Here is a 26,204-nt window from a genome sequence, read left to right as displayed (position 1 = left end):
TGGCAGACGAATGTCTTGTCGGGCATCAGTGGGAGGAGAGGTCCTTGATCCTATGAAGGTTTGATAGATGCCCCAGCATGGAGAAATCGAGGGGAGGATAGGTAGGAGTGGGTTGGGTGAAGGGGCATATTCTTGGAGGCAGGTTGTGGGAGAATGGAGTGGGGGTTTAACAATATATAGCAAAGGATCAAACCTCAACAATTCCATACTTACCTTTGGGGACACTCCATAATAGCTATTTGTGATGACCCTGCTCTGTTTAGAGTTGTTTATCAGACCAATTCTTTTTGGGAGTAGGAGAAGTGTAAGATGTGTACTGGGTTGTGTGTGCCCTGACTCTGGGAACCAGCCATCTGGGAGGGTGACTAAGGATGCTCACTACAGGCGCAGTAGCAATCTGAGGGACATGTGGCTTTAGACAGTGGTCATTTATATTAAAATTCCCAAAGGTCACCTTTCCCAATTACCCATTAAATCCTTTCCTCAGGGCTAAGAGAGGAAAACACATCATAGCTCAGAGACTTTGGAGACAAATAGGAGCCATATCAAGACTGTGTGCTGGGGTCTTGGTTGCAGAGGGGCGTGGTCTATTGTAGGGCTAATATTAGGTTCCAAGTTGAGCCCTTGCACTGCCTTGTGCTAGCTCTCTGGGATTTTCCACTCACTCTTTTTAACCCCTTCTTGCCTAATGTTTACCACTGGTAAGATGTGAACTGGGAGAATTCTTCATAGTGTTGGAGTTGAAATAAATGTGCATAATACTCATATTACCAGATATCTAGAAAATGTCAAACAGCTATCTCCTGTTTCTAATTATTACTCATTCTTTTAAATGATTATGTGAAATCTACAAAGATAGGAGCTATTTATTCATTTCAAAGATGTTTTTATTTTTCAAGTATATATATTTGTGTCTCTATGTGTATTTGTGCATGTGCATGCAAATACTCTCCAAGTCTAGAAGAGTGTGTCAGATCCCATGGAGCTGGAGTTATAGGTGGCTGTGAGCTACCTAATATGGGTGCTGCTAGCTGAATTCAAGTCTCCTGGAAGAAAATCAATGTCCTTAACCACTGAACCATCTTCCCCATCCATAAGACAGTCATTTAGATTACTTTGTGTGTGTATATGTGTTTGCGTGTGTATGCACATGCGCTTGCATGTCTGGGAGTGCAAGGGTGTGTTGTTGCACATGTACTTCTCTTTTCAGTTGTATAGAGGTCCAACGTTGATATTTTAATTGATTTCGGGGCCCTTTTAACTTGCATTACCTTCTGAAAACCATCCTTTCGAGTCAACATCATCTTCCTCAATGCTAAACAACTTAAGTTTGGTTATGAAACTATAAATAGTCTTCAACCCTGTCAGAGATCTGAGAACTAATTAAATATTACCTCTCCTGTTTGATTTTCTAAAATTTTTCTTTTCTGTAGCCAAGATCTTCAGGGGGTCTTTCCCTGTCATATCTGATCCATGTCACTCTGGAAGGGGTCCAAAATTTTTTCTTTTTCCCTATTAAGACAAATACAAAGCTTCTCTCCCCAAATAGCATGTAATTTGTCTAATAACCTGAAATCATCAAAGATATAGATTGATTCGAATTTGCAGCCTTTTTTCTCTTCAGGCCTGCTCTAGTCTGACCTTTCTCCCAGAGGATTTTTAATATCATAACTACCAAATTTGTAACTATATGTATTTTGATAAGTAAAACAATTCAACGCAGTTAAAGCAATCTAAGCAGTTATTATTATCTGTTAAGACAGGGCTTCTTCACTCTTCTCTACCATGTTCTTACATGATTCATTTTGAATAGTAAGATTAAGGCCTATCTGTCTGAGATAAGGTTTTTCTCCCTACCCTCTCTGCCCTGACCTATATGATCAAAGTCTCAATTTATTTATTCATCAGCTGGGTTTTTAAAGAAACCAAAACTCTCATTACAAGAGGTTGTCATGGGTGAGTCAGGAGGATGACCATGAGTGGGTCTATAGTACATGTTTAGGGAATGCAGGGATCCAGTGTTTTATAATCCTTCTCTTCCATCTCTTTTACCCTCCTACTTAATCTTCTTTCCTCCTTTTCCTTCTTTCTACTTTCCCCTTCCTCCTCCCTTTTCATCTTCCTTCTTCCTCTACTTTCTCTTCTCTTCTTTTCTCCTCTTCTCCCTCTTTTCTTGCTTAATCTCACTTCCTCCTTCCCCCTTCTTCCTCCTCTTCCTTCCTTCTCTTCTTCAGTTTCCCATTCTTTTTCCTCCCTTTTATAATTCTTTCTTCCTACCTTGGTAGATAACTTCCTATTTATACCAAGGAATAAATACACCAGGAACATTGGAAGGCATCCTTTTTGTGTCTCTGCCAGTATCACATTGGAGAGTTTTCTATTTAGAAGTACTTGCTAATCTGAGAGGCCAATGCAGATTCATTGTTTATCTGCACATTTTTAGCATACCAGCAAAGGTGAAATTCCAGCTCCCTTTATCTTGTCAAATGGGGAAAGAAAAATTGATTTCTACTCAGCATTTCATTGACTGCTCCACCCCATTTGGTAGATTAATCTTCCCTTACCTACCAGTTTGCCACACCTACCAGTTTGCCTTGATACCTCCCAGGAGTTTTATCTATGAGGCAGTGTGTTCCTGGACAGTCTGTGCTGAGTTATTGGCATCCTGATGATGACATCTACTTGGCCACTGGCCATAGGTTTTGAATGAGTGCTCCTTCGAAGCACAAACACTCTGAGAGTAGATTAATTTCTGGGTCTTCACTCTGCCACACTACTGTGTGTGGATTCAGCAACTGGAGCTAAGGTAAGGAGGTGGAAAGCTGTTGGTTGTGTTGCCAGTTTAAATGGTTGTAAGGGTTCTTAATGCCATGTTAATGACTTGGTGAGAGTCACTCAACGCCCTTAGGGTTCAGTTTGACCTGTGAAGTTGACTTGACAAACACCTTTTGGTTAGCACTAGCTCTAGCATGAAAGCAGAATAAAATACCCCACCAAAACCAATTGATCTTAACTGAACAAGGGAAAATAATCAAAAGACATTACTTATTCATTCTCTAAGGACATTCTGAATACCTGTTCTGGCAATCAGTATACATAGATGTCTCAAGCCTTCTTGGGTTACTCTTCCTGATGAGACATAAACATGTGTCTATTCACCCCAAAAAGAGCACCGATGACAAACCGAAGGAATGGCTCCACTGTGGTCTACCTCTGTGAACCAGCGAGTATATTGGGATTGCTTACAGGAGCATGCGTGACTCACAGGCAGCTCTATCACCAAAAAGTCTGCCCAGCATGGGTGATGACTCAGAAAAGCTTCATCTCAGAGCTCTCTGCATTTAGATAACAGGTGGGAAACATGTCCTACCTCCTGCTAATGGCTACTTATGTAATACTGAGAGGGCCATTTTGAATCTTGTAAGTTCTAGGGGCCTTCTGTTCTCTGTATGTTTTGCTGACTCCCCTAGTCCAAAAACAAACAACAAACAAACAGTCAAAACAAAACAAAACAAAACAAAAAACCTTCCTCCCTCCTCCAGCAGGAAATGTTTCATTTCACAGAATAGTCTCACAAGTGCTTTGTTCTCTGACCTTCGATAATCAAGCTCAGGTTGGAGAGTAAGGCAAAACAAAGAGGTAAGTTCTGTACCTGACCCACATGAAGTTGTAGGAGACGATGCTGGGATGTTTCCTGGGAAAATGTGAACAAACATCGATTCCCTTCAGATAGGTACTGATAACAGATCAAAGAAATGATTCTACCAAGGTCTGGCTTGTTGAACCAATGAGTTTACTGGAAGGAGTTACTTATAGAAGTACAGGTAAAGGATTACATGGAGTGTCATAGGTCACTTGAAGGCAGATGAGACACTGTAAAACCCACTGGAGAGGGGCATTGTGAATCTTCTGAATTTCCTGAACTTCCTGGGCCTTATGAATTTCCTGAGCTTTCTGTGCCTTGGGAGTTTCCTGAGCCTCCTGAGTCTTGTGAACTCCCTCTTCCTTCTACTGGGGAATGTTTCAATTCTGAGCAAATAGCTACATAAATACTGACAAGAAAGAAAAATTGGCAGACTCTTCTTGGTGAGATAAGGTATGGCCAGGAAGCAATAAAACATTAACAGCTCCTCCTCTGAGAACAAGGTGGCATTTACCAGGAAGATCATGGGTAAAGACATCTCCCAGGAGACATACCAGCAGGCACATAGAACCAGAGAGGTGAAAACAACATATTGCTTTTTATGCAAAGGTGGGGATAATAAGGCTATGAGAGAGAGAGGCAGGCTTGGAGAGTATGCTGAGGTGTTTTTCTTAGTTTGGGGTCAAAATATCACTGATGTTTATAGAAGTATTGCATTTGCTTTGGGGAGAAATAATCTCAATCTATATGGACGATGGTATTGGGGCAACAGTGTGCTGCTGTATTTCCAAATACAAGTACTGAGTCTCAGAAGTGTTGTTCTACCAAGGTTGTTAGAAAGGGAATGATCTACTGGAGAACCGACAGAGAGAACTTCAACAAGTATTTAAGGGGTTAAACCCTTTAGACATAGTGACTATGTTTATGTGTGAGTGCAAGGAAGAAATTGTGACTTCTGTCACACATAGCCAGACAATTTGAGGTACAGAGGAGCAGCAGATGTGAGGTGTGGTCATGTTACAGAGGAGGTGCTGGATGGGCATTTAAATAGAATACAGTCATGAATTGCTTAATGATAGGGAAAGGCACTGAAAAATGCCTTGTCAGGAACTTCATCCTGCTGTGACTATCAAAGAGCATACTCACAAAAGCTTAGGTGCTACATAGCTATGCTAGTGTGTGTCTGTGTGTGTGTGTGTGTGTGTGTGTGTGTGCACATGTACACTTGCACAGACACATGCACACACACACACACACACACACACACACACAAGTGTGTGCACCCATATACTTTCTATGCATGAATAAAGCAACAGAAGATTGAATTGGGGCAAGAGGAAATTATGTAGTCAAGACTTGTGGTAGGGCTGGGAATGTAGCTTGATCAGCAGAGCTCTTATGTAGCATGTACCAAAGCCCTGTGTCCATCCCCAGCACTGAATAAACAGATGGCACATACTCGTGATCCTAACACTTGGGGAGAGGAGATGGGAAGATCAGAAATAAATGTCATTCTTAGCTCCATTACAAGTCTGAGGCTGGCTTGAGTAATCTGACAGATTGTTTTAAAAGAGAGGAGCAAAGAAAAATGTATTTTTGCTAATTATTGCCACTTTATTGTGATACTTTAATATTTTAAAACACAGTGGACCTTGGTAGTGAAAGCTTGTCATCTCAGTTATTCACGAGACTGAGGCAGCAGGGTTGAAAGTTAAAGGCTATCCTAAACTACAAAGTGAAATCAAAGCCAGCCTGGGTAAGTTAGTGAGATCCTATCTAAACAAAAAGTAAAAGAGGTCTGCGAATATTGCTCAATGACAGAACACTTACACAGAATCCCCAGGAGAGGGGCTAGGGTTGGGGTGTGGCTCAGCTGTAGAATGATTAGTTAGAATCCTCCAGTGAGGGCCTGGGGTGTGGCTCAAGGGTAAGGCACATACTTAGAATATGCCAGTGAAGGGCTGGAGACTTGGTTTAGTGTAGAATACTGTCCTAGGGTTTCTATTGCTGTGATAAAACACCATGGCCAAAAGAAGTATGGGGGTGGGAGGATATTTCAGCTTAGGTGTCCAGATCATAGTTCATCATGAAGGGAACTAGGGCAGGAACCTGGATCTAGAGGTAGGCACTGAAACAGAGGCCATGGAGAGTGCTACTCAACTGGCTTTCTAATACCATTTAATACCACTTCCCTAGGGGTGGGTTGCACCATCCACACAAATCGTTAATCAAGAAAGTGCCTCACAGGCTTGGCTACAGGTGTTTCTTCTGTGGACATTTCCTCAATTATTTCCTCTTCTGAAAAAAGTTTGATTCCATTGAAAAACAAGCACAACAACAACAACAGCAGCAGCAACAGACTATCCAGGACAAGTACCTACTTAAAATTCCCCCTTTGAAGAGTTGGGATTATGGCAAGGTCATAGAAAGTGTTTCTAGAATTCCCCAGTGAGGGCCTGGGAGCTTGGCTCAGTGGTAGAGCCCCTGCCTAGAATTACACAGGAGGGGGACTAGGGGCGTGGCTCAGTGGTAGAGCCCCTGCCTAGATGCTTGGGCTTCAATTCTCAGTCTAGGAAAAAAACAAAAAAAAAAAATGTTAAACAATTGTGTTACATCACCAGCTCTTTTTATTTTATTTAGGTCATGCCAAGGAGAAAAAGATAGAGCTGTTACCTGCATCAGGGGCTGTTGATCACATTCATGGTACTTTTCCCTCATATATCTCTCTTTCTCCTTTCAGGAGATGGGCAGGTAGATTTTGATGAATTCATGACGATTCTTGGGCCCAAGCTGGTGTCATCAGAAGGTCGGGATGGTTTTCTTGGAAATACGATAGACAGTATCTTCTGGCAGGTAAGTGAGATTTTCACAGAAGATTAAGTCTGGCACTACTGTGTTTTCTGGGATCAACTAACTTTGACTTTGAAGTCTCGGGTGTCTATTCAGACTGCAATGAGCCCTCTTGGACTGGGGTGTTCGGTGTTCTTTGAATTGGATATCCCAGTTGATGTCTATCTATGCTATGTTCTGTTAGGATCTGGAGAATTGAGCTGTCTCCCCATGTCTTTTCCTTGGAGCAGAGTTTGCATTTGTGGAGGTGAAATTCTTCCACGTCTGACTTGTGAAGGGCTTTCTCCTGGAGACCTTGAAAAGGGGACATTGGTATTACCTATGATAATTCCTACTTTGAGCTAAACTCATGAAAGTTTTCAGTGTAGGGCTTCAAGAGAGACAATGAAGCAAGTTGTTCTTTGGGGTAACAGGTTTATTGGGCAGAGTTATTAGCATTATAGGCAAATAGGCATGAGAGGGCTTCTGAAGAGAATTTAGTTCCATGAGACAGAGTAAAGGTCTCCCCTTAGAGCAGAGGTTCTCAACCTTCCTAATGCTAATTAAGAATGCTTCCTAATGAGCCTTTAATACAGTTCCTCATGTGGTGACCCCAACCATGAAATTGTTTCATTGCTACTGCATAACTGTAATTTTACAACTGCTATAATTCATAATATAAATATCTGATAACCAGGGCATCTGATATGTGACCCCCCCAATGGGTCAAGGTCCCATAGGTTGAGAACCTTTGCCTTAAAGGTTTTGGTGGTGGGGTGGTGGGATAGGTAGTGGTCTTTTGTCATACAGTTCCTGAGGGCTCTGTCGGACATGCTTCCAATCAGATGCATCTGTCCTCTCAGTGACAAGAGTTGGTCCCCTTATGTGTGTCTGTCATAGGGAGTGTGGTTGCTGTAGTCCCTGATTGCTCTGGGATCAACTAACTTTGACTTTGAAGTCTTAGGTGTCTATTCAGACTGCAATGAGCAATGGATGCTTAGTAAACTTCCTCTGGGAAAGGGGGGAGGGGTTACATAGTCACAGTTCATGCACCATCACAACATGGTAGATTTCATTTCTTCCATGGCAGTTTTGGTCACATGAGAGAGGAGAGCTGAGAGAGGATAGAGGGTAGAATGAGAGGAGAAAGAGATAGGGAGAGGAGAAGTGCGTGTGTGTGTGTGTGTGTGTGTGTGTGTATGTCTGTATGTATGTATTTATACAGGTAAGCTTGGTCTTATAGCTTCTAGCTCAAACCTGACAACCCTAAGAGCTTCCTCACAGACAGGGTGGATAGTAGCTTGTGTTGGATCTTGCTTGATACTACTCGTGCACTTCATATGACATGTTGGTTTTATCTAAGGACCGCATCCAATGCTAACAATTTACGGCCAGTTCTGTCTTGTAGATCCTTGTTGGAGATTACTGATGCCCGCATTCTAATTACTAGAGTGCCACTAAATCATTTTTACTTCACGTCTCTATTTTAAAATGTGACTATTATTTTATGAGTATGGAACTAGGGGAATGGATCATTAATCTTTGTTTTTAAAACATGAGCCAGATACACCATTAAGATCAGTAGAATGGCATTTCTCTTTAGATATCTAAAACAAGATGGAAGCCAGGCAGAGTAGTGTATACCTGTGATCTTGATACTTAGGAGACTGAAGCAGGAGGATTGTTCTGAGTTTGAAGCCAGTCTGGGCTACAAAGTTTGCAGGGTGAGACCCTGTCTCACAAAAGCAAAAACTAAACCAAAGCAATTTCAAAACAGAAACAAATAAAAACCAGGAAAAATAAATGAAAACATTACAAACACCATCAAAACACAGTATTCCCTTGAGTTCTTACAACAGTTTTCTTTTCGATAAATACACTCTCCTAAGTTAGATAAGTATATGGTTACCTTTTCATTATCCCAACGGGTACTCACCTACCTTAGAGCTAATGAACATATTAATACCTTTCATCTGACTGTAACAAAAACAGATGACAGAGATGATTTCAGGGAGGAAGAACTCATTTTGGCCCATGGTTTCAGAGGATTCAGATGGCCACAGGAGAAATGGTCATTCACTTTATAATGGATGGGAAGGAGAGAGAAAACCAGGAAGGAGTCAGCCATTGTATCCACTAAGGATCTTCTTCTAGTGACTTGTCTTCTCAAGAACCCATAATGTCCCAAAATAGGGCCATCAGAGAATTCAAACCATGACCCTGTAGGAGACATTTTGGATCCAAACAGCAGTACCATTTTTTAGCCCGCCCAAGTTGAGCCTGAGAGAACAAGTTGTCCCCACGGTTTGCACTTTACCTACAGTTGCCGTGAGTTCTTTCTACCCTGTGCTCTGCCTTCACGGTCCACCCTAGCCTAGGAAGATAGGTGGCACAGGGCATCCTGAGCTCTGCAGTTTTGTTTCCTGGTGCTATCTGAGAGGAAGGAAGGAACTATGGTTATCAGGTCCCTGTCTCACACAGTGGCCCCGATTCTCCAGATTCTCTGCTGCTTGGCCAATCCATAACAAGGCATCAGTTTTCTAACGCAACACTGACTCTTCAGGTTAGTTCCATCATGCCGTCGTGCTCACAAACTCTCTCTGGGTTTGTCATACCGTCGGTGTCCGTCCTCTGGAGTGAGAAGGCAGGGCACAGCAACGGAAGTCAAGGGCGGGGGAATTACATCTGAGATTATTTATTTTTAAAAGTGTACTTTGTGTGACTGCATGTGTGTGTGTGTGTGTGTGTGTTCATGTGTATGTACACACATGTCCTTCTTCGTGAGCCATTTACTTTCGTTTTTGAAGCAGGGTATTTCACTGGCCTGGAATTCACTGATTGAGCTAAGTTTCACTGGTCAGCAAGCCCTTGGGATCTTCCTATTTCAGCTTCCTCAGCTGCTTAGATTACAAGCTCAGGCTGCCACACACACGTGTTGTTGTTGTTGTTTTGTTGATTGGTTTAGGTTTTGTGTGCATATAGGGAAGGGATTCTGGGGATCAAACTCACGATCCCCCTGCTTGTAAGGCAAGCACTTTACCAGCTGAACCATCTCCCCATCCCTATCCCCATACTCATCCTGTAATATTTGCGTGAACTCTGGAACAACCACAGCATCTTGCCTCTCCCGCAGTTACTCCCCCAGCACAGAACAGCGACTAGCAAGCAAGCAGAAGAGCATCTGGCACTACCCAGCTGCTGTGCTCTCCTCTGCTCTGCCTCCTCCGCTCCACTGCCCGATCTCTGAGAAGCAGCTTGAGGAAATGTGTGAAACCTGCGACAGCCATCCCGGCATGGAGAGACACTCATGGCCTCCATGCCTGGGTGGTTGGTGTGGCAGGGGTGGGGTGGGGTTAAAAGAGGACTGCGTGCATGTGTGCACACATATAACTGACATAATTGCATGAATGCATCGGTTGTTTGTTGTTGTTGTTGTTGTTGTTGTTGTTGTTTTTGTCTGTGACAGTAGTTGAAGCTAGCTAGCATAAGAAAGAGAAGCAGAAAGGCCCGGTCTCTGGCTCTGGTATTCCAGGAGGGGATATTAGCATCAGGAAGGAAGAATATGGTAGAAAGGATGCCATGCTAAGAGACTGGCAGGATTTTCTAGCCGAGCCCCGGTATCCAGTTCTCACTGAAGCAGAGGGACTCAGATTCAGCTGTGGCTCCTCACGCGGCATCGTAACCACGGAGCAGACAACAGTGCGTGGCTCTGCAGGTCTCATTAGTTTCAGTGAGTCAGGAATTAGAGAGCAACTCCACTGGAGGCTTTGGCTCTGGGTCTCTCAGGGGGCTGCTGTCACGATGCCTGCCGTGATCATTAGAAGGCTTGGCTGAGGCTCCTGAATGTACTTTAGGCTGCCTCATTGCCCTCGCTGGCAGGCAACCTGTTCTCAGATCTCCACCATCAGGGCCTTTTTGGACCACACTTTGAGTATCCTGACTTCACACTGGCCTCTTTTAAGGCGAAGGGTAAAAGAGTATGCTGCAGCTTGTGTGAGGACGATCAGACTTAGCTTTTGTGTATGTGAGTGTATGTGTTCTTGAGCCAGTGCATGTGCACATGTGTGCACATGTGTATGGTGGCCAGTGGACATCCTTAGGCACCATCCACCTTCTCATTGAAGCAGAGTCTCTCACTGACTTAGAGTGTAACCAAATACCTGGCTGGCTGGCTGGTGAACTACTGGGATCTACCTGTCTATGCCTCTCCAGTGTTAGGATTGCAAGTATGCTCCACCATGCCTGACCCCCACAGAGTCCTTCTTAAGTATGGAAGAAAACTACTTCCCAGTACAGTCATGAAGCAGGGGCTATCTGGGGCTATGGTAGAGGCTAGCTCTCAAAAAGGGTAGAGATCCTATAATCAGACTTCCAGGATATTTGTGTATGTGTGTTCCCACGTGTATGCAGATGTGCATATCTCTATCTCTATCTCCATCTATCTGTATCTATCTATATCTATCTATCTCTATCTCTATCTCTATCTCTATCTCTATCTCTATCTCTATCTCTATCTCTATCTCTATCTCTATCTATATACATACCTAACCCTTAGGTTGGGGAAGAGAGAGCCAGTTACTGTTCAGTGTCTACATAAGCTCATTTGTTATAAAAAACCCTTTAATAATCTCTCCTCCTTGACCTCAGGAATTATTTTGGGCTTTTCTACAAGTCTATAGACTGAAAACAATCACAAGGATAATAATGAGGATCTCAGAAGATTCAACAGCACTGTTGACCCCAGTGGCCACCTAGCCATCCCCATTAGTCTCTTTCCTTTCTGAAGAAAAGGTGACTGGGCTTCTACATTTAAACTATTGAAAAAAAAGGTGGCCCGGAAGTATGGTTCTGCTGGTAGAAAGCTGGCTTAGCATGCATACAGCTCTGGGTTCCATCCCAAGCACCAGATCAAGACCCAGGTGCACCGGTGCATACTTGTAATCCCTATACAAGGCAAGAAGCAGCCAGAGATAATATACCCTTCAAGGATATAACCCTCCAGGGACATAATTCTTCCAGCTGGGTCCCACCTCCTAAAGTTTCTAGAGCCTCCCAAAATAGCACCACCAACAGGTTACTGACCATTCAACATATGATGGGGTGGGGCTCACATTCAGTTCATAAGATGGTGACAATGTCTAGTTTGTCATACAGATAGATCTGTGCAATATCCAAGACCAAGTCAATATCCTAGCATAAAAGTACACAAGTTGCAGGCTGGGAAAATGACTCAGTAAGGTTTTGCTACATCAGCCTGAGATTTGATCCCCAGAATTTATGGTTTGTTTGTTTGTTTGTTTGTTTTTAAATCTTGTCATGGTGGTAGGTTAGTAACTTGAGACTGGGGGGCAGAGGTGGATCCTTGGGGTCTTATTGGCTTGCCAGCCTAGCCTACTTGGTGAGCTCTGGATCAGTAGGAGATTCTGTCTGAAGAAAACAAGGGAGAAAGCAACTGATTGACAGTTGAAAATGACCTCTGACCCCTTCCATATATGCACAAATCACTATCATTATATAATGGACTCAAACAGACCTGTTTACCAAATTGACTTGTACTGTCCCCGAATACCTAACTACAGGACTGCTCAGAACCCCTATCAACTTATGGACTCCTTCCTGCCTGTGGGAGAGTCATATGATACCTGCAGTTGCTCCCTAAGAATCTTCCTAGATTTGGCTTCTATGTCTCCATCCACAATTATCGCTCTGTCTGGTTTTTCCTCTCTTCCTCCACTGGCTTTCCATTTTTACTTAAGACCTGGACTCAACGGTTGTTGTTATAATCCAAACACACTGGGAAGGAGAGATGGCTCCACGGTGAAGAGTGTGTACTGCTCTAGTAAAGACTCTATAGTTTGGTTTCTAGCCCCCATGTTGGGTGACTCACAACTGTCTGTAATTCTGGCTGCAGGGGATTCAATCCCCTTGACCCTGTGTGCTCATGTGTGCATAGATCCCCCTCTCACATACACATATTTAAAAATATATCAGTTTTTTAGGCTAAACAACAGCAGCAGCAGCAGCAACAACAACAACAAGAAATCCTTCCAAATCCCTAGCCTGTGTTCTGCCTGGAGTGTTAGATGTGCTGTTTCTATAGCCATGGTGGACAGGTGGTAGGTAATGTGGCTTGGAACTCTTGACTCATGGGCCGGTGGGATTCTCCACGCCTCATGTTCACAACATGTAAGAAAAATTGACCAATTACAGTTACATTACAATGGAAAATCTGATATGCCTTTAAGGAATCGGGGCAGGCTAAGAAGTTGACAGTGACATTCTGTGTGGTAGGAGGGTGGAGGTGTTGTCTAAAATTTCAACAGTGGGCATATGCTACTTCCATAATTGAGAGGAAAAGCTAAAGCAAAGAAAAAGCAGACTCCAGCTAGTAAGCGTCTATTAATAGCTATGATTTTTTTTAATGTGTAAGACTAGAGGTTACCTGCATGAGGCTGGCTGCTGGGGAAGGTTGCAGGGAGATGGTTCTGTGAAATGAAGTGTGTTCATTTCTGTGAAGGATTTGGTACACGGGACCAAGGCTTGGAAAATATAAGAACATTTCATTTTTGAGATCTTCTTTCCTTCCCTTTCCTCTTTCTTTTCCTCTCCTTCCACACCACCCCTGTCCTCTTTCCCTTCTTCCCTTCCCTTCCTCTGTCCTGCCCTCCTTACCTCCTCTCCTTCCTCTCTCCTTTTGTCTTTCTGTACCTTGTCTCTCTGTCTCTCTCAGTCTATCACCGTCTGTCTGTCTGTCTGTCTGTCTGTCTGTCTCTCTCTCTCTCTCTCTCTCTCTCTCTCTGTGTGTGTGTGTGTGTGTGTGTAAGTGTGTGTTGCTAGGGATTGAACCCAGGGCCTCATACATGCTCAGTGAGCACTCTACCACTGAGCTACAGCCTCAACCCTGTTTGAGTCAGGGTCTCACTAAGTTGCCACAGCTGGCCCTGCACTCCCTGTTTCTCAGGCTGGACTAAACTTAGGACACCCCTTCTTCAAAGCCTCCTAAGTAGCTGGGATGACAGGAGTGAGATACCATCATGGCCTCATTTTTTATTTAAATCAACTGAGCTTTTCCTGGCACATCTTCTACTCATCACATCTGGCACCAGCTGGATGTTTCTCCTCTAATATTGTGTCAACTTGCCACTCTCTTAGAGTCCTGGATCCACACTGCAGCTCTTCCCTTCTTCCTCTGATGAAGCCCGAGTATCTCTCAGCAGCGATGTCCATCACCATGCCTGTTAGACTGACAGCGAGCTCCTGAATGCCCAAAGTAATTTTCCTAGGTGTGAAATATGGAAATGGGAGAGACATCTGAGCAGACACAGTTGCCCAAGTGTGTTGGCCAAAGACCAACAGCAGTAGATGACAGCATCACTTGGGGCTTATTAGAAGGAAATTTCAGAGACATCTGAGCAGACACAGTTGCCCAAGCATGTTGGCCAAAGACCAACAGCAGTAGATGACAGCATCACTTGGGGCTTATTAGAAGGAAATTTCCTGACCCTACACCCCAGGATACCTGCATTAGAAACCTTGGGAGTTGGGTGTCCAAAGCCCCCGCCCCTAGTTATGGAGCTTGATCAAAGCAGAGAGGCTCTGAGTGACATTTGGGATGGAACAGCCAGTCTTATTTATGGATGTGTTGCTGATCTTGGTTTCTGTCTAGCTTGGCAATTTGAGTTACTCATTATTTATCACATTCTTAGGTGTAACTCTCAGAGCTTCTTAAAGGTTTCCACTTGTTAACCCTTCTTACCTGAGGTTTATATGTGGTAAATAATATAGTATATATTATGCATATTATAGATATGCATATATATGTATGCATGTACATGATATGGTATGCATGTGGAGGTAGAAGGGCATCCACCAGGCATTCTTTCCTTCTACCATGCAGGTCCCAGGGACTCAGGTTTAGGTCATCATCATCCAAGATATTTTAATGTATAGGTAGACAAAACAGATGTACCATCATTTGTTTATAAAACATCCTGAAGAAATGTATTACAGGGCTTGAGAGATAGCTTGGTGGCAAGCACTTGAAATGACTGCTCCTGCTAAACAATTTGGTTCCTGACACAGCTTACAACCTCTTGACTCTCCAGCTCAGGGACAAACCCTCTTCTGGCCTCTGTAGGCACATACACACATAAGCACTTGCTACTCACCTTAAAAATAAATCTTTAAAAAAATATCTTAAAATAACTTTTGTATACATAATCTTTAAAGAAAGGCAAATTTGCATATTAATGATTAATGTGTCTGTTTGTTTTTTCAGAAGTAATTAAGTTCTAGGTGAACGTTTGACACCAGAAGACACAGTGCCAAACTTTTCTTAGAATTGATAAGTGGTATGAACACTTCTTTGCATAAATAAATATGTAGTTCAAAAAGAGACAAGTGTGCTGGAAACTGTCTTAATCCCAAGCTGAAATTCAATATAGCCATTTTTTGAAAATGAAATTCAAGTCATCAACTTGAAGGTTAATTTTAAAAATCAAACCTTCCAACACACTACAAACCCAAAGTATATTAATTGGATACTTACATGCTGAGGAGTGACACAGGAAACTCCAACTGGCTTTTGTTTGTCATAGTAATGGAGCCATCATGTTTCTGTCAGGGCAGAAGGTGTCACACATGCAGTACAAATGCTGCAGTCTACTGCAGACACACAGTAGTCTCCAGTCAAAGCCCAGGGTTGTCATGAAGTTGATAATGTATGTCGTGACTGTATTACACAGTGCAACAGGCTTGTATCGTGTGTTCAGAACCAAGAGTTCAGTGAATTCACACCCTGGATAGATGTATCCAGAGACACCATGGGTTTGATTTTGAATTAACCTTTTACATGTTATATAGTCAAACATACATTTTACTGTTGCCAAGCTTTGTGATTTCCCACATGTAGATGACCCCCATCTGGTGTCATAATCTGCAGTTTGAGAAGTTATAGTCTATAAACCATGATGATTTCCAATGGTCGTATTAAGAATTTTTAATTACATGCATTTGTTTGTTGCATGTAAGTTTTTGCTATCCCACCTAAACTCCATTAACAGGGTTGCACTACCAGCCCCAACTTGGCTTCATTTGAATCCACAAATAAAAGACAAACACACAGTTGCTCATTCAACCTGCCTTCTTGGCACAATTGCTGGGCATTTTTAAACTTCCAAGGCTAGCATGCCCTTAGCAATATTTCTATCTCTGCACCTCCCACTTGCCCTAAACTTTAGCTGCTCAGTCACATCTAGCCCCTGCTAAACACCCCTGGCCACCTGGGTGTAGGAACAGCTGCAGGTTGCTTGTCTTTTCTCTCTCCAAAGCATGATGAACTCTCCTCTCTTCCCTTGCCTCTGTCTCCTTTTCTCCAGGGACCCAGAAGTCCTGCCTATTCCTTCTACCCAGCAATTGGCCTATGGCTTCTTTATTGACAGATCAAGAACTAATTGGGGAACAGGACCTTAGCATCAGAACCGCCCCTACATTTGTTTGTAGATTATATATGTGATATGTATATGATTGTAGAAACCCTTGGAAGCTAGAGGCATCAGATCTTCTGAGGCTAGCATTACAGGTCATGATATGATCTGTCTAGTGTAGGTGCTGGGACTTGAACTCCAGACCCCTACAAGAATACTATGTGCTTTTAACATCTGAGCCACCTCTTCAGCCTTTCAGTCGGGTTTCAGGGTACTGAGAGAATATAAGCAGTGTGCTTATAACTTTTTTTGTATATTTGTGAGTGTGTTCTTGTACACAAATATGCCTATGTATGTGCATTCAGTTGTACATTTATGTGTGTGGAGACCGGAAGACAAATCTTGGCTGTCATTCCTTGGGCACCATGCTTGTTCCCCTTGCTTTTGGAGACAGCCTCCCACTGAACTTGGAGCTCACTGGTGAGATGAGATGGCCCTCTATCCCCAGGGATTCTCCTGGGTCTCCCTTCCCAGTGTGGAGATTGTTAAGCATTACCACAACTAGGCTTTTTAAATTTTATTTTAATAGGTGGGCTCTGGGGTTTGAACTCAGGTCCTCATTCTTGTGTTGCAAACAGTTTTCTGCAGAACCTTTTCCATAGCTCTGTTGTTAATTTCTTGGCAGGAAGAGTTAAATAAAAATGAACTCACTACTGGCATACAACTAGATCCAACAGACCAGACCAATATCCGAACGGGTTGTCTGCAGGATACCAGCAACAAGGCTAATTAAACTGTGACCAACCAGCTGGTTAACTGAATAAGCTATAACCAGTTATTTTCTGTTCTACTTCCATTTTTTCTATAAACACTGTCCAGTTAGTAACCACATCCTTGGCTAGAGTTAATTAAAAGCAATTTTTAAAATTGGTTTTTAAAAAACACAAATTTGAAATGGTGTTTCATAGACTACAGCTTCTCAAACTGGTTTATGACACCAGATAGGGTCAACTACATATGGTGATCACAGAAAACAAACAATCAAAAACAGTAAAAGGATTCTGGTGTGAGGGTGGCAGTGACCAAGAAATTAACTTGAAACCAAACACACAACCCACTGAGTCACATTCCCAGCCCATGAGATACTTTCAATACACACATGGAAACAGTTTGTGAATAGCTGGTCCATACCTATTGAAGGGAATCTGGCCAGCTTTACCCGGGCAGGCATGGCTCTGGCTGGCCTTACCCTTATCCCCCACGGCCTCTGCCTTGCTAAAAACTGTTAGATTACATTCCTAAAGCTATTCACCAAAGGTCTATTACCTTATTTGTCTACTTCCTCCCCCTGAGGCTGACCACCAAGGTCCAGCTACTAACATATTAAGTCCAGCAATCAAAAGCTTCCTTCGGCTCACCCAATTAAAATTAAATGTGACATCCTAACACAGGATTTCCCCCCTTTACCTTTATAAACCACCATTTTCCTATGGGCCACTTCTGTCTCCTCTCTATCCAGAGGCAGTCCTTTATTCCCTGGGGACAAATACCCCTTTTCCCTCTCCCTTGTTCCCTTTCCCTAATGGAAAAACAGACTAGACCATGACAACTGATGAATATAACTAAATCATATGTAAAGAGCATTGTTGAAGCAATATGAAAAGTGACAATAGAGATGAGAGAGGTGGAACAAAGGACCACTAAGAGATTATTTATTTGTTTTATTGTGATCCTGGGAATTGCACTCAGAGCCTTGCACATAGCAGGCAAATACTGTGCCCTGAGCTGTATCTCTATGCCTCCTTTTAAATTTTTTTTTCAGTTTTGGACACAAATCCTCATGTATTCCAAGATGACCAAGATTCCTTGACTGGCTGTGTAGTCAAAGATGACCTTATAATCCTGATCCTTCTGCTTCCACCCACTTTGTACTAGGATTATGGGTGTTGTAGTATTTTAGCTGGTGTATGGGTTGCTGAGGATGGAACCCAGGACTTCATGTTATCTAGAATGATCCCACAGGGCTACATCCTCAGCCCATGAGACACTTCCAGTATACACAGGGAAATAGTCTATAAGCTGGCCATGTTAGTGTGCATCAGTATTTCCAGCAGCTGGCAGGTGGAGGCAGGAGAAAGGGTAATACAAGTCAACCTCACCAGAAATCGAAGGGGCACTGTAATTGAAAAAAATAACATGATAATAGCTTTCTCCTTAATTACTGTTAAAAGGAAGGTTCCTTTGAGCAATTAAATTTAGTAGAGCTTATACACACAAACCAAAATACAGAAATGTGATTCAGGTCTGGGGAAACCTGTTATTGAACTAGGGCTGTAGGGCTGGCTTTGAGAACTCCATCCAAGAAGGCCATCGAATAACACTTAGAGAAACTAGAGGTGGGTTGGTAGGTATGGAGTGTGTGTGTGTGTGTGTGTGTGTGTAACAGAAAACTGGAAGTGAGGCATACTAGACTGGAAGTTTGACACAGCAACTGGAAGTAGAGCGTAGAAAACAACTGGCCAAATCCACAACAGCTTAATCCACCAGCTGGTCAGTTATTTACAGCTTAACATTAATTGATCTCAGCTTAGTCAGTTAATTCACTATTGGGGTGGGAACTCTTGCGACCCACAGACGTTCAGTGTCTGTGATTAAATTCTGATTGGTTTGATTGTGTAATGCAGGTATGTGGTCCACGCTTGTGTCCTCCCCGAGATTTGATTTAGTGGTATCAGCTGCTTGTAAGAATGAATTAAGGGCTGGCAATATGGCTCAGCAGGTAAGGGTGCTTGCCACCAGGCTTGATGGCCCCTTGGAACTACACCGCAGAAGGAGAAAAACAACTCCCACGAGTTTTCTTCTGGCCTCTACAAGTATGTACTTGCATGTGGAGTAATGTACACACAAGTAAATAACTGTAAGAATATGATACTTTTTTTTTTGTTTGTTTTTTTTCGAGACAGGGTTTCTCTGTGTAGCCCAGGCTGGCCTAGAACTCAGAAATCTGCCTGCCTCTGCCTTCCAAGGGCTGGGATTAAAGGCATATGCCACCACCCGGCTACAATACATTGTTGAATGACTGAGTTAAGTGAGCAAACCTAGTAGTACCCATGGCTGGCAGCTCACAAATGCCGGCAACTCCAGCTCCAGATCCTCAGAGAAGAGGATCTGGTGCCCTCTTCTGACCTCTTTGAGCAGGAATGCTTGCACACACATATGCACATGCACACACACGTGCACGCAAACACACACACACACACACAAATGATAAAAGTAAACATAAATCTTATACAATCAATTCCATGTCCAGGAATCTACCACCTCAAATCTGTCAGCAAGTGCAGCTGTAAGGATGGAATATTGTACAATTATTAAAAATAATGTCATTACCTTTTAGTCACTGGAAAAGTCACTCTAGAGATTAGATTTATGGTGTAATTACATAGATGTTCTACCGCTATTATAAATTCATTTATATTCATCTATTATGCATCTCTTTATAGTCGTCTGTTAACTCCATTTGTATTCATGGAGGAAAACTGCAAGAAATGCAATAAATCTGATGGTACTTATTATCGATCCCAATAAAAGGGAAGATAATTTTTGTTCTTTCTACTTGTTTTTATTTCCAGAAATTTCTATAATTAGGCAGTATGGAATATTTTGTTGTTTTTATTACATTCATTCATTTATTTAGGGAGCTGATCATGCAGCCTGGTATGTGTGTGTGAGCCAGGGACAACTTTCAGGAAATCAGTTCTGGTTTTGCTCATGGTCCCAGTGATTGAAATCAGGTCTTCAGGTTGGCTGGCAAGCACCCTTACCTGCTGAGCAGTTTCGCCCGCCCTTAATTTAACTTAACAAGTGTCTACCTACTGAGATATCTTGTACCCCCCCCCCCTTTTTTAAGATTAGGTCCTTGCTACATGCCATTTTCTGGCTTTGAGCTTTTGGGGGATCCTCCTGTCTCAGCCTTCCAAGTGCTAGTGCTATAGGCACACCTCACTGTATTAGTAAGGGTTCTCTAGAGTCACAGAACTTATGGAATCTCTCTATATATATTATGAGAATTTATTGTAATAACTTAGTCTGTAGTCCAACTAACCCAACAATGGGCAGCTGTGAATGGGATATCCAAGAGCTAGTAGTTGTTCAGTCCATGAGGCTAGTTGTTTGAGCTGGTCTTCTGTAGAAGCTGGAATCCTGAAGAGGTGGGTTCCAAAAGATGAACTGGCAAAGAAGTGTGGGCAGGCCAAGTGGAGTGATTCGTCCTTCTTCTGGTGTCCTTATGTGGGCCTCGAGGAGAAGGTATGGCCCAGATTAAAGGTACTTACCTCTACGCCTGGATCTGGAACTGGCTTTGTCCTGGGCTGGCTTTGAACTCAAAGATCTGCTTGCCTCCATCTCCTGGGATTAAAGATGTGTACTACATTGCCTGGGCCTATGCTTTTCATGGCCTATGCCTCAAGATCTCCATGTTAAGATCTGACTAAGAAGCCTGTGTCTTCCAGCCTCAAGATCTGGTGGGTCACAGGTGCACCCTCCATTTCTGGATTGTAGTTCATTCCAGATGTAGTCAAGTTGACAACCAGGAACAGCCGCCACACTCAGTATCCCCTGCCAATTCTGTTTTCTTATGTATCTGAGAAACTCATCAAGAGTTCATACGAATAAATTACATTATAAAAACAATCATTTGCCATGGCAAAATAAAAAGGAGCTGGATTTCAAGTTCTATATATAAGAAGCAGTCCAATGAAGGACAAAGCACGAAGCTGATGTCCAAGCGTGCAAACACAAAATCCAAATGATTCACAGCCACCAGATGCCAGGAGGGGAGGGTGAGGTACCAAGTGGAGCTGGCTCAGTGGCAGCTGCCCACCCCAAGCTGCTATGTGGCCTTCAGCTGTGGAGGCCACAGAAAACCCATTGCCAAGTGAACAGATGGGGCTCCACACACACCCAAGTTATGTGCTGACAAACTCACTCTAGGAGCGTGTCTGAACGGATGTTCTAATTGAAAAGGAAATTCAGACCACTTTAAAGGCTAGGAGTATGGTTCAGTTGGGAAAGTGGTTACCTACCACGCGAGAACCATGGGTTCTATTCTCACTGTCTTGTATGAACTGGGAGTGGTGGCCCATGCCCGTTACAGTAGCACATGGGAGGTAGAGGCAGGAGGATCCGAAATGTAAGGTTATCCTGGCCACAAATTGAGTTGGAAGCTAGCCTGGGCTTATGACATTGTGTCTCTAAAGCGGGAAGAGACTAAAAAGGCAATTTAAAAAACCCATTTGAAATCAATATTGGCTGTTTCTTAAGCCTGTGGCTGGAATGAGTTGCTCAGTGGTTTTGCAGAAAGAAGAGGAAAGTAACCAGAAAGTGACCAAAAAAAAAGATACATAATTGTTATATCCCAAAGAGCACTCCCAAGTTCTAGGAAAGTCATTCCCGAGCCTTTTGGGTAAGAGCGGGGGTTATTTTCTTCCATTCAGTTGACTCATCCTCCAAATGTGCAACACACAGTGTGTCATTATCCTCCAAGTCCCTGGCACACAGTGTGTCATGCAAATCAGAAGGCACAGAATGCTCACCGAGACTTACACAAGCAGATGGCAAATGTCTGTAATCCCAGGGCTTGAGAAGCTGAGGCAGAAGGATTGCTCTGAGTTCCAAGGCAGCTCAGCTATCTAGTAAAACCCTGTCTCTCAAACAAACAGTTCCTCAAACTAAAAACCAAAAAAAAAAAAAAAAAAAAAAAAAAAAAAAAAAAAAAAAAAAACCAAAAACAAAAACAAAAACAAAAACAAAAACAAAAACCAAAAAAACAAAAAACAAAAAACAAAAACAAAAACCAAAAAAACCCAAGAAACAAACAAATAAATCCTCCTCTGTCGAGAGAGGCTTCCTCCTCTGGCTTTCCCAGTTATGGGCTTGAAGGCGTGTGCCACCACCCTAAGCTTTTAATGTCTGTTCTGGAGTTTAAACTCAGGTCCTCATGCATGCAAGGCAAACACTTTATGAGCTGAGCTGTCTTTCCAGCCCAGGGTGTGTGTGGGGGGAGGGGGGAGAGTGAGAATGAGTGAGTGAATGAATGAATGTATGAATATGAAAACAGAAAACAAGAAAAAGAAGTTAAGATTGGGTCCATTGAGAATTACATCTCATCTTGCCCTGTTAAGGTTTGTGTTCAGGGGCCAGAGAAAGGAACCAGTTGGTTGGGACTCATGCAGATAAGTCCTCTCAAGCAGAAGCAAGGCTGCAGACCCTACACCATCTTGTTTGGCTATGTGCGTGTTATTTTTCCAACTTAGGCTATTTTACTTTTTCAGTGCATATTTAATTTTTTATTTTTTATTTTTATTTATCTTTTTGGTGGTCAAATTTATTTTATTTTTTTATTCAATACATTTTTATTTACATTTCAAATGATAGCCCCTTTTCTGGCCCCCCACTCCCCGAAAGTCCCATAAGCCCCATTCCCTTCCCCTATTCTCCCACCCACCCCTTCCCGCTTCTCTGTTCTGGTTTTGCCCTATACTGCTACACTGAGTCTTTCTAGAACAAGGGGCCACTCCTCCGTTCTTCTTGTACCTCATTTGATGTGTGGATTATGTTTTGGATATTCCAGTTTTCTAGGTTAATATCCACTTATTAGTGAGTGCATACCATGATTGATCTTTTGAGTCTGGGTTACCTCACTTAGTATGATGTTCTCCAGCTCCATCCATTTGCCTAAGAGTTTCATGAATTCATTGTTTCTAATGGCTGAACAGTAGTACTCCATTGTGTATATATATATACCACATTTTTTGCATCCATTCTTCTGTTGAGGGATACCTGGGTTCTTTCCAGCTTCTGGGTATTATAATATAACTCTTATCTTTTTCTGCCAATGTCACAGAAAGCAGCTTAGGAGTAGGGACTCTTTTTCAGGCCACCTTTTGAATTATGTCATCAGCAAATGTGTAGTCTGTTGCTGCTCTGGCGAAAATACCACAGGCTAGGTAGGTTCTAAAACACAGAAGGGTAATGCTCACAGTCTTGGCAGCTTGGAGCATGATCAAGCTCTGTGGATGGCTCTCTTACAGAGCTGACTTCTTGATCACTCACAAGACTAGAAGGGTAAGACAGATGTGTGCATATGTAGAAGCCAGAGGTTGACATCTGGTGTCTTCCTGCCTTCGAAACAGGTGTCTCTTCGCTGCGTTTGAAGTTTGCCGATTTGGTTAGACTGGCTGGCCAGTGAGCCCCAGGGATTCTTCTGTCTGCCTTCCTCAGCTCTGGGCTTGAAGGCGTATGCTACCACACTAAGCTTTTTACCATCTGTTCTGGAGTTTGAACACAGGTCCTCATGCATGCAAGACAAACACTTTATGAGCCGAGCTATCTCTCCAGCCCTTGGAGACTCTCTTATATATTGGATGTCCTTTCTGAGGATGCTACCTTCATGACCTAAGGACACCCTGGGTCACTGGCATCCAGATATATGCATTTAGGAGAATACACCCAATGCTTGAGGTTTTCTGGTTGTATTAGGTTCTGTGTTTGCTGTGACTCTGTCTCCAAATTATAGTGCTTTGTGTCTTGGTGACAGTGCATAGCTCAGTTCCATTTGTATTGATCAAAACCTGCTCATTACTAAAAGCAGGGTATTTGATTGTAGTAAAATAACTTCTAACCTATGGGTTGTTTTTTTTTTTATCATCTGACAGTTTCACACATGTACGTTTTCGTCACTTGTACTCCCCTCCCCCAATCCCCTCTGTCATCCCCCTCTCCGTCCCCAGGAGCTGTTCTTCTTCACAAGTCCCCATCTGTGTCTTCTCTGTGTGGCACACTGAGGTTTAAGTTTCTTGCTGGGGAGTTGGTGGGCACTTGCTTACTAGAGCAAGGGAAGTTCATCTGTGGTGCTACTGCGAAGGAAATGACATCCCATCCCTCCTCCAACAGCTAAGCACTGTCAGTAGTCCCCTGGGGAGGGGTGGAGCCTTGCGGCCCCTCCCTCCGAGGTCCATGATTAACTGTTGCCAGGCAGGCATAGCGTGGATAAAGGATATCGACAGCGTACTCTTGGGTACAACCATTGCGCCATGTCCAGAACACATTTTTTCTTCCTTCACAACTTTCCCTTCTCTGGCATCTACATTCTCTCTTTCCTGCCTTCTGTGACCTTCCCTGAGCCTCGGAGGAGGTGATGTAGTATCTTCATTTAGAGCTGATGTTCCGCCATCATTTCTCCTCAGGCTTTCGGTCAGTTCCTTGCTCTCATCATCTGCGGCGGAAGAAAGAACGCTGATAAACGTTCTGATAAACGCTGAACTCCGCGCTCACCTCCAATGCTGCCTAGAGTCCGGGGCCCAGTACAGTTTGTAATCATGAAAATGTGATCGCTCCCATCAGTTGTTCTTTTAGCCTGTGACAGCAGAAGCTGTGTTTATTAATGCTTCAAGTAATTGACATGATGCTGTAGTCAACTAATTTCTTAATATTAAATAAATCCAACATTGCTGGGATTGAGAAGACTCATCACACCGGGTCATTTCTTAACATTGAATTTATAATGCAATTTGAAACTTTGATTTACCATTGATTTTGATTTTTTCCTTCATCCATATTCATAATTAATGTGTCATCGTTTAGTCTTGAGCCATAGCTATCCTGGGATGATAAAATTAATTTGTTTACTTTTTAAAGTTATTTTTGTGATCTATAGTAATTTCCATATAGTAAGGACTTTATGAACTTGAATTTCAGCAGCTGGTTCGCATAGAGCCTTGTTCAACTAGAAGCAGTGTTCTTCTGTTGTAGTTTTTGTTTGATTTTTGTCTTTTGTTTTTTTGTTTTGTTTTGTTTCTGTTTTTGTTTGTAGAAAAATTCTCCATACATGAGACTAGCCCAGGCTAGCCTTGTATACTTACTTCTTTTTCTTTTTCTGAGTCAGTACCTCACTCTGTAGCTAGGCTAGCCTGGAGCTCACCCTGTAGCTTAGCTGACCCTTAAGGTTCAGCATACTTCCTGCCTCCTAAATAGACATGAGCTGCTACACCTTGCTTGAAACAATTAGTAAGTAGCAGTAAGTCTTTAGAATTCACTATGTAGCCCAGGCTAGGCCCAAATTCAGAGCCCAATCTTGCCTCTGCCTCCCAAGCGCTGTGATTAAAGGCATGTGCTACTACGCTTGGCCTTTCAATAAGCATTTAAAGTTACTTTTCAGTCTGTTTCTCAGAATCACTTATTATTTAGCACAGCATGCATTTTTATTTTATAATATTTATGATATTTTTTGGCTTGGTATTCCACATAATTGTTGATTTTACTATTATTTTTTTGAGAAGTACACTTTTCTGTTTAATGAATAATTCTTTTTCCTTTTTGTTTTCTATTCTGGTGTTTTTAATGTTCATCTTTTACTGTCTTCATTTCTCTTTCTTGTTGTGTTTTTCTCTAAGATTCTTATTAAGTGATTATTTCCTTTTTATCAACTAAAGAATTAGATAGGATTTTTATGTATGTGTGTGTGAGAACCTTGGGAGAAATCCTGGTGGCTTCCTCAGGACAGGAACAACCATGGTGGAAAGAGGAAAAATTCAGGCTTTATTCAGGATCAGGAGGGAGTGACTAAATAAAGTATGAAAGTATATAAAATAGAATATATAAGCATTTTTATTATATATCTATTAGTATAAAGCCTATAAATATATTTTTTATTCAACATACTTTTGGATGAATGTTTTGTTTTTGATAGCAATCTTACCTAAATCCCATTTTATTTTTAGTTGTTTTGGGTAGCTGTACCCTATTCTTCCACTCCCTTTAATGCTTTTGCACTTTTTGCTCTCATTCCTCATTGTAAGAACCGTGGTGTGGGATTCATTTTTACAGGCAAGTATTGAACAATCTGTCCTCCAACTGAGGGGCAATCCCTTGCTAGTTCTTTCATATTTTGGCTTATTTAAGGTTCAACATCCCATGGCCATAGCTCTGTTTTTAGGGTGGTTTCTTTATTTTCTGTGTTTGGCTTTATCGATTGTTTTATATATTTGATCCTCTAACTTAATTAGAATGGTAGCCCTTATCACTATAATCCCTTTACAGCTGCTTGTTTTTACCTTTGTGAAATAGGAGTCTAAAATGACATTCTTCTTAATAGAACATCAAAGGAAGGGGGAAAAGAAAATAAAAGAAAATATAGCTTTCAAGCTCCTAAAAGGAATCTGGCTTAAATTAAGTTTGTCTGTCCAAATCTCAAGTTCTATTTTCTAAAGCTGAAGTGCTGTAGATTCATCTACACTTGCAAGACATAA

At 42.3% G+C, this 26,204-nt stretch overlaps 1 protein-coding gene across 1 annotated transcript in view; it reads left to right on the top strand.

The window, feature by feature from the left end:
* Caln1 (calneuron 1) overlaps positions 1-26,204 on the top strand; it is a 429,201-nt gene that overhangs the window by 251,791 nt on the left and 151,206 nt on the right. The window contains exon 4 of the mRNA XM_052168545.1: positions 6,384-6,496. Coding sequence (XP_052024505.1) covers positions 6,384-6,496 — 113 coding nt within the window. The remainder of the gene's footprint in view (positions 1-6,383; positions 6,497-26,204) is intronic.

The sequence above is a fragment of the Apodemus sylvaticus genome, chromosome 22 (genome assembly GCF_947179515.1).
Source record: "Apodemus sylvaticus chromosome 22, mApoSyl1.1, whole genome shotgun sequence".
Classification (NCBI taxonomy): domain Eukaryota; kingdom Metazoa; phylum Chordata; class Mammalia; order Rodentia; family Muridae; genus Apodemus; species Apodemus sylvaticus.
The sequence above is the reverse complement of the archived record's forward strand: the minus strand, read 5'-3'. Positions and strand labels throughout refer to the sequence as shown.